The sequence below is a fragment of the Notolabrus celidotus genome, chromosome 4 (genome assembly GCF_009762535.1).
Source record: "Notolabrus celidotus isolate fNotCel1 chromosome 4, fNotCel1.pri, whole genome shotgun sequence".
Taxonomy (NCBI): domain Eukaryota; kingdom Metazoa; phylum Chordata; class Actinopteri; order Labriformes; family Labridae; genus Notolabrus; species Notolabrus celidotus.
The window spans coordinates 11098629-11108194 of record NC_048275.1 but is presented as its reverse complement, the minus strand read 5'-3'; the positions used below and the strand labels follow the sequence as shown (position 1 = coordinate 11108194).

Here is a 9566-nt window from a genome sequence, read left to right as displayed (position 1 = left end):
TTTTGAATGCAGATTCCCTTTAAAGATTATTTTAATGAAAATGCTCTGCTGGAATAAATCATCGTATGAATCCAAAGCACCAGTCCAGAACCACAGATTTTATCTCGATGAATCTTTTTTATCCATCGTTTTTTCTGTGTGATTTATGAAAATATCCCACTGCGCAGCTGAGTGTTTGGTGCTGTTTTGACTTAGCTTTAATGTGATACTCCGAAAAACAATCAATGACTCTCTATCAACACGGATAGATCACTTTCGATCCAATAAAATAGATTATTAATACAATGCAACATTTACAGCTCAACAGTTGTAAGATTTTGAACAATGAAGCGGATTGAAATACATTTCACATACTGTAGCATAGCAGTAAATCCACCCCGCATTACAGTAACAGTTATACAGTTATGAATGCATCGTGCAAACATGCACTAAACTACAAGTGGCCTGCCAGATGTTTCATGGAAAGGTTTAAAACTTTAGAGTTAATGCAGAAACTTGTAGTTTTTGTAAAAATGTTAAAACTAATTATAAACTTCATTGGAGACAAAAACTTAGGTTTTATTGAAACCACGTGGTAGATAATATTTTAAACCAATAACATAAAACAGTAGACTCTTGGTTTTCTGGACTTCTGCTTTCTCGACGAATAGAGAATGAAAGATCCTGCTGGATTACATCAACGCAGGTTTCGTCTTTGTGTCACAACAGTTTGTTAGAGTGTAGGCTGCATGGCCTTTGGAGAGTGAGCCGCAGCAACATTTTTATGTTTAATGAGAGATTAAATGGTGCTTTTCACAGATGCTCCAATACAAAACAGCCTGCTGGATTCCTTTCGTGCGTTTTAATGGAAACTTTCGTGCGTAAAACTTGAAACATTAACACATTGGATAACTGTGCGGTTTAAAAGTATTCATCACCAGGTGTTTCAGGTGTTGTATGCCTGTATAAAACGATTCAAGTGGGTATATTTCTTTCTCAGGGAGTTTTCCGCTCATCTGTGGGACAGCAGTGACCTTAAACGACCATCTCTCTGCGCTGACCAGCTGAAGAATGGAACAAAGCCCTCTCCAGGGCTGCACACATCTGGAGACAAAAGCCACATGAGAAGTTTATAGGTGAGTTCCATTTGTCAGTATATCACTCCCAAATTGGCTTTGAATGGTTTTTGAAAACGGCCCAAGTGTTCATGTTGCCATCTCTAAATATCATTTGTGTTCGTAAATGTGAAATCAATCAGTTGTTATTCATAACAAACTGGAGGCCCTGCAGTACTCAGAAACATGAAATATCCTGTTGACAAGATTGTATCTTTTCTTGTTCTGAAGAGACCGCCTTTTGTTCTCAGGGACTGTGTGGACTGGATATTCATGGAGGCCTTGTTTAGTTGACAGTTTGCAGACACAGTGCAGTTCTAAACATGGAACAAATTAAATTTGGTCAGTTGTTCATACGAGTTATTATCATCCAAAAGAATACCTGAAGGACCAGTCTAAATTTTGGTAAGTTTAAGATGATGCGCTTCCACATAAAGGCATTTGCGCACAATTTAAATGCACTAAAACCGTGTCCTCGATTTTTTTTGTCGTATGAGTTTTGCCTACATTTAAGTCAGTCGTGTTTTCTTCAACTGGGTGATGATCCCACGTACAGTATAACAAACTATTGTTTTTGTAAAAGCAATATGTCATCACTCAGATGGCTTTCTCGTTTTGCCAAACTATGAAGTCATCTCACCAAAATAAACTGCAAGCATGCGCACTACTTACTGATACTGGACACTCTTTTGGTTTCCTTTTATAGCTGCTTAAATCTTTAATTTTGCTAAATAATATTTGATTTAAGTTCTATTTCACACAAGACTAGGTAAACAAGATATAGGCTAGTGTTGATCACAAAATACCACCATATTGTAATATAAAGAGGAAAATCCCATAACCTCTTTCGATTTTGCAGCAGTTATCCAAATGAGCTGAGAAGTCTGCTTTGGAGCTGTTTGCACTCATACCTCAAAGAACCTTAGAGGGGCGGTGCTGCCTCCTCTCCTCCTCCCAGCTCCTGACTCCACAGCCGGGAAGGCTGGCTCGGGGCGTGCGCTCATGTGAGCAGCTCCCAAAAATACTCAGAGGGGCGGGGGGCAGAGGGGGTGAGACAACTAGACAGGAAGACAGATCCAGATCGATGGAACCGAGGTGAAGAACCGTCGAACTTCGCTGCAGCAGAGTTTGTTTTGTAATTGCAATTTTGTTTTACTTCAAAGCTCCATTACGCACGCGGATCCTCCTGTTCGTCAAACTAAGAAGATGCCCAAATCGTCACCTTGCGTTTCCCCATGGTCCTCCCTCTGGCTGGCATCTCTGGCTTCTTTGGTGGTGCAATCTGTGCTCTCTTCTACTCACTCTTCCTCCTCTACATATCAGAGATCTGGGACCAGTGGGAAGCGGCCGGGCTTCATGGAGAGGACGCTGATCCTCCTGGATGTCAACACCCGGAGTCCGATCAGGGTCCTCAACGACAACTTCCTCTCTCTGCAGCTGGACCCTTCGATCATCAAAGACGGCTGGTTGGATTTTCTAAGGTACTAAAGAGTTTTTCAACAACATCGATCATTTCTAAATGTTGGGTGCTTCTTTTAACCATTACGCATGCAGCCACGTTGTCTAATGGAGTGAACCAGCATGATTCTGTCTCAGTATGGTACTGAGTGGTCCATTACTCAAAATCACAGAGGTGTTTTTCTCGAGACAGACAAACTCCAGCCCCGTAATCAAATAATACAGTCAGGTCACATCGACATTGAACGGTTAGTTCCATACCTTTCCATTTCGACTTTATTGTTGTTCCAGTCTTACTGCAGTGACGAAAGTATAGTGTGAATACAAGCTTTAGACTCAGTTGTGTGCCTCTCACCCGTGTAGTTCTAATTTGAAAAATGTAAATTCACAATTTTATGACTTCATTTGTGATTTCTTTCAAGTCAAATTTATTTTCCAATGGGTCAAATGTTACCCTCAAACTTTGAAAATGATATAAGTAAAAATACATGGTGATAAAGTGACTTTCATACAAGTTATTGACTATTGACCTCAGTGCATTTCCCTGAGTAGTCAAAACTCCAGTGTCAGGAGTCAGGACGCACAGACAGAGAATATAAACCAGCGTCACTTACATTTCCAGTCTTTTCATTTGATAAAACCTATAGAGGGTCAGCTTAGGTCAACATATACACACCAGTGACTAAGTCCTCAGGTATAGGCTGTAACAGAAAATTACATTTTGTGTCAAAGTATTTGGAAAACACATTTTGCCATCAACTTGCAGGTACAAACTGCAGAAAAATATTAAACTTCATTTTGTTTTGTCTCTTGCGTCTCAAGTGGCAAAATTGCTGACAAAAATGTGCGCATGTTTCACACTGCTCCTTTCTTTCACTCATTATAATATGTAAGATGAATAACCATGTTATCATTTTACATTAAATGCATGGGACGACGTTTCCAATTCCACAACATCATTTCAGCAATACCTCATGACAATTCATTTCTTGAAAATAAACTTCTCAACAACTTCATTCAGGGCTCGTGGGACATTGTTCGCTTGTTTTGCAAATAGGCCCAGTATACGCAAACTATATTACATTCAATAAATACAATCTGAGTAGATTAGGCTGAAATAATAAACAGCAGCATAGAGCTGTGCACAGCTGAAGGCCTGTCGCCCGTCCCTTAATACTGTACGTCTCCCCTTATTTTAACGTGGCATCTTAAGCCGACTGCACGTTCACTGTAGTAAAAAATAAAATCTGTGATTTATATAAAAAATATTTTCAAATGTAGTAACCTACTCCATTTTTCAGATACATTAACCGTCTATTACGTTGCCTATAATGTCATGTTAATTAAAGCTAAATTTCTCATTTGTCATGCTGCATCAATGCTGTTTATGTTGTCATATTTTAACTAAATAACTCTATCAATGATAGTTTAGTGTCATTACTTACAGAGAGCTAAACAAAAAAAAGCAAAGTTGGCTGCTTTGTTTGTTTAGTAGGAAAAGAAGTAGCAACAGATTTTTTAAAATCTATTTTAATTCCTGCCTAACTTTCTCCCTTGTATTTAGTTTCCATACATTTTCCTATATTGAACTGAAAACAGTTCATCCCCGTGACAGTTTGATTTAGTGTTATTTGTATCCCTCGTGTAGCTGCTGTAGCTGCTTCCTCCTGCTTTTCCCCGGCTGTATGAAAAAGTAGAAGCCGGTGCCTGTTGCTTTGGGCCTCTGAAGTCAATGAGGAAAACAGGGCACAAGTGTAAGACAGATCTGCTGTGCTTTAACAGCCACAGCAGATTTAGGATATAAAACTGAGGCTTTCTAACTCTCTAGGCGTGTTTCGATGTCTGGACTGTGTGTCACATAAAGTTAACAGAACGGGAATTAATAATGGAGTAGTGAAGTAAAACAGGGCGAGTCGCTTTGTCACCTCTTCAGTCTAAGCTTTGAAGAGCCTACAGACAAATGTACTGACACACATCTTAAACCATGTACGCTACGTCATGTGTCTAACGTAAGTGTCACTCTGTCCCGTGTGTGTCCGCAGCTCCAAGCGGCTCGTGACCCTGGCGCGCGGCCTGTCGCCTGCCTTTCTTCGTTTTGGAGGAAAGAGGACCGACTTCCTGCAGTTCAACAACCAGAAGAACCTTGCTAAGTTCAGAGGGCCAGGACCTGACTATTACCTGAAGAACTACGAAGACGGTAATTGGACACGACGCTCCCTTTCTTCTGCGTATTCAAATCTGCGCCCATGTGTGTTTTTCTCTTCTAGTGTTTTCGCTCATAGTTTTTTCCCCTCAACTCGTAACATTATGAATAAATCGCACAGAGCGCACATTTCCTTATAAAATCCAGTGAGTAGTCTGTTTCTAGCAGAACTTAAAGGAACGAACCTTGACGCTGCATTGAACAATACCGATACGGGCGTCTTAGTATTGCATTTTGTGATAAACCTCTTTTAAGAAGGTGCTTTTCGTTGTAATATTTAATATACCCTCACCAAAGAGGTATATGAAACATTAGAAACACCTCTTAATAAAATGCAACAGACCTTCATGAAACTACAACTCAAGAGCATCCTACAGCTGGCAAAAAAGTGGCACAAATTGAAAATAATTCATGTGGGACTCATTGTTTGTGTTTTGCATTACACTGCACTAATTCGTGTTTGTATTACACAACATAGCTTGTATTATCTAAACTTAATAAATTATCCTATTATGTATTATTAATGATGACAATTAGTCTGTTTTTAAACAGTGTCAAGAGAAGACAAATTACACTGTAATTATTTTTTCAACAGATTGTCCAGGTTTACTCGCAAATTCTATTTTGAAACAATCTGCATTTTGATGCAAGTACAACATTGTTGAGATCCATGATGACTGAAATATCAAAGTTGCATGTATTTCTTCCACATATGCTGGCTTGCAGACATTGTGCGCAGTGACATTGCATTGGACAATCAGAAAGGCTGTAAAGTGGCCAACCATCCTGACATCATGCTGGAGCTGCAGAGGGAGAAAGCCGCCACCACCCAGCTCGTCCTTCTGAAAGAGCAGCTGTCCAATATCTACAGTAACATCACAATAACAGGTAGGAGATCACACACACAAAAATACGTCTCTTTTTCTCTCTACGTGTTGCCTTTGTTCGTTTAGCTTGGACGTTACACACATTTGTACGTATGTGCACACTTGCCTGTACTTACACAAGGTTCAAAGCATGCCAATGGAAACCATCAGCTTTCAAAATGACAAATGTAATTTGTAAAGGAGGAATGTGGGGATGGATAGAGGGGTGCAGCAGCAGCAGAAACTAGTAAACAGAGTACAGAAATTTTCACTGGTTACACTTAACCTGACCGCAGAAGAAGTCTGGAATCCTGATTTTGGGTGGGCTTCATTACTTATATCTTACTATGATTGACTGGGATGCAAATAAGAAGCTGCAGGGGGGACGGGGGTAAATGAGGAATTTGTCCATTAAAATGCTGCAACGTTTCAAATTGTCTGTGAGCCAGTGCTTGGTTCTGAGCTGCTTTATAAAGACTGTGTCAGTTTCAGAGAATGTTAGTTTAGTTGATTGGGACGGAGCATATTGATGCATATCAGTATAAAAACATAACACATGAACATGCTGAAGTCAGTAAAAATGCTAATTTACATCTGTGGTCCCTCTGCAGGTATCATTTATAAATATTGAAATGATCAGATGATACCACTGTGTGGTTTTGAAGAGCAGGAGTTTAATTTAAAAGCTTTTAGATTAAATTTGATTATTGCGTTCATGTTTTGAATTCAGGGGCCGTCAGCTTTTTTAAGCCTTTGCATCAGTATTCTGTTTCCACACAGAAACACATAGAGTCTCCCTTCTCTATTGCAAATTGGAAAGCTAGTGGGTGCTTAGCATTTTTTGGGGTTGGAAGGATTATTGTTCTAAACAGAGAGCTGCCCAGAAAGTGAGTCTGAAAGTCAAAGAGCTCCTGGAAAAATCACTGTGGACCTGAGAATTCACCTCAAACCCAGTTGGAGAAAATCTTGTAATTTTGGACTATTGGGCAAGACAAACATAACAGCCTTTGAATGGTTAAAAGGGAAAATACAGTGCTGCTCCCTGTAGATCCAGTGAAATATGAATTATGTAGCCGTACATTTTTAATAGACAAACGAGGAAAAGTCTTGACTCCAAATCTACCTCAAGTGAACCCTGTAAGAAGTGTCCAAAATATTTTTGGTCGTCCGCGGTGGCTACGCTTGAGTGGGTTTTGCAATGTGTTTTCCATTTTTCTCGAAGGTCCCAGGGCTGAAGCGACCCTCTGTGTGTTAGCAAATGAGTGATATAGGCGGATATGAATGAATAGTATCAGCTGCACATTTTCAAATAGTCTCAAGAGCATCAGTCAAAGCACGGCCTTGTTGCATTTATCAAAGTAGGCAGATGCAGAGAGAGTTTGGACCTGTTAGTGTGACGAGGGGTCGGTACACAAGTTGAATCCAGGAATTCTGTTGTCATGCACCCTGGGTTCATTTTGTAACATGACGGCCCTTTCAGCTTTATATCTGTCGATGGAGAGGCTGTGTCGGTGCAGAAAAAGGCTTTGTTATTTTCATCAGTCAAATATATTTCTAGTCAGTGATGCTGACTGTGGAACAGTGATGATATTTTTGGTTTGTTTTTAGATTTTTCAACTATTTTTTAATGATGTCCTGACAAGTTTGAGGGGTGCATCGTATTTAAATTTTTATTCAATTCAACACTTCAATTCAGGTTCTTGCGGTGTAAGTTTCAACGCATCAACATAAATCGTGGTGGCCTATTTGAATGCAACAAAAATAATAACCGACCCAACTTTTTAGAAAAAGAAAAAAGCATAGAAATAGCTTTTAAGACCTTTTAAGATTTAAAAATTAAATATTGAATCCATCCAAACGTGTGTGTGTGGTGTTGTTGTTGGTTTGTTTGTGTGTGTGTGCTGTTCTTGGTCTTTGTTAGTGTGTGGGTGTTTGTCCTTGTGGTTTTCTATCCACTGCAGTTAATATGAAGGGCGATATAAGTACAGAAAAAAATCGACAACACATCTTGAAGACAGTCAAAATGCAGTATTATGAGCGCTGTTCAATGAAGCAATAATCAAATATAAAAAGTAATGATTTACAATGAAATTCTAGTTTTTTTTCATATCCTCAAGCTTTAGAATATCATATTACTATATGTTTTTTTAAAGTTATATACATTTGGGGGGAATTTTTGCCTTTATTCGTTTATTGACATGCTGCAAATGGTTGAGGCTGGGAGTCAAACCTGCGATCGCTGTGATGAGGATTATAGCCTCCGTTTATCGGGCACACACTCAGACCGCTAGGCCAACTGTGCCTCCAAATTGATTTTTTCACCCATACATTTAACTGTACACTAATACATACCTGTTGAAGTCTAGTCTAGTCACAGGTCTGTGCTCCATATGTGGTATCTTGTTAATGTTCCTCAAAATTATGACCACGTTTCCCATAAAACCCAGCCCCTGCTTCCTGTCACTAAGAAGATGTTACTACATTCACTGGCTCATTTGCTCAGCTGCTGCACGGAGACAGTCTTCTCCTTTAAAGTCATGTAAAAAATAAACAAGTCCTGATTTACTGTTAGAAAAGGCAAAGCTCCTTTAAACTTGCTATGCTGCTGTGCAGGCTTTAAGTACTTTTGTTTGAACCCTTAGATATGGACATTAAAATATTCAGAGGGATTTGATGGACCCATGATGAAATATAAGTGGGAAATATCAATATACTAAAACTATTGGTGTAAATGAAATACACACTTGGTCGGATTTTCCCATAAACTGGAGATTTGTTGCATCATTTTACTGACTGATTGGGCCCCTATGAAGGATTTGAACTTTTAGATGTGAACTCCTGCTGGTTTGATGGTTCCTATTAAGGAGTGAGAAGTATGGCCAAGAGACAGAGTGCGGCACCTTGCTGTTCTTGAGCAGGTGCCATTGTTGTAATTTGGCAGGTCAGCAGGGGAGCAGAGGACGAAGCCAAGCAGAAGGGTTTTATTCACAGAAAGCTAATTTGTTGTGAAATGGTCACACATTCACACTCGTTCATCATGTTTTAAAGATTTTTGTTTTACTTCATTAGATAGTGAAAGCTGATGGAGACAGGAAAAGAGGCAAAAAGAAAGGGAGTGACATCCAGCAAAGGGCAAAGAGCGGATACAACAAGGGTTCAAATCACATGTGCAAGACTGAGGCTAGTTATCTTAACACTTTTGGTATTTTACAGTCATTTTGAACAAAACATAACAATTTAAGCAGAAATGGTATAGCTTGGCTGTACACCAAGACAACATTATTGCATAGGATAGGACAGGATAGGATCTGTCTAATACATGGACATAGTCTCTGTTACGTCACCAACTGGTCTCTCAAGCAGAGTTCTGAACCCGGCTTATTTTTGCTGTGAAGATCAGCTTTTTAAAATAAGAGTGTATGTGGTTTCAAGTGTTTTCTGCAGCCAGCTTCAAGTGGACACATTTTTGAAGCTATATTTTTGGGCATTTACACCTTTATTTGAAGAGGACAGGACAGTGGATGAGGAAGAACTGGGAGAGAGTATGGAGTAATGATATACAAGGGACCCGGGCGGCTCACTATATGGGCATACCACTTACCAGTTAAGCCAAGCCTGCGCCCTGAATTGCAGTTTTTAACACTTCCACATTGGCATCATATTTTAAGACTGGAATATGACGCTTGGATAGGATATGATACGATACGAATAGTATTGCACACAAATGCTGCCACCTGCAATCACTTTTCCTTCTCAGCTGCTTATCAGCGGATTCTTGCATGAACTTAAGCTTGTCTGAGTGCCTTTAAATTCTTTGTCAAACATCAACCCTGTGGCAGAGAGAGAGGTAGAGACAGTAGAACAAGTATACAGAATAAGTCATTTCCTGGTGGTCTAATATGCTTTTGTAGATCAAATAGATACATCAGCAATAATTTTAAAATG

General features: G+C 39.5%; 1 protein-coding gene across 1 annotated transcript in view; it reads left to right on the top strand.

The window, feature by feature from the left end:
- The first annotated feature begins 2249 nt into the window (after positions 1–2249).
- The window catches only part of hpse2 (heparanase 2), a 64983-nt gene continuing 57666 nt past the window's right edge, over positions 2250–9566 (top strand). The window contains exons 1-3 of the mRNA XM_034681702.1: positions 2250–2575; positions 4595–4749; positions 5482–5643. Of these exons, the coding sequence (XP_034537593.1) occupies positions 2301–2575; positions 4595–4749; positions 5482–5643 (592 nt within the window). The 5' untranslated portion in view covers positions 2250–2300. The remainder of the gene's footprint in view (positions 2576–4594; positions 4750–5481; positions 5644–9566) is intronic.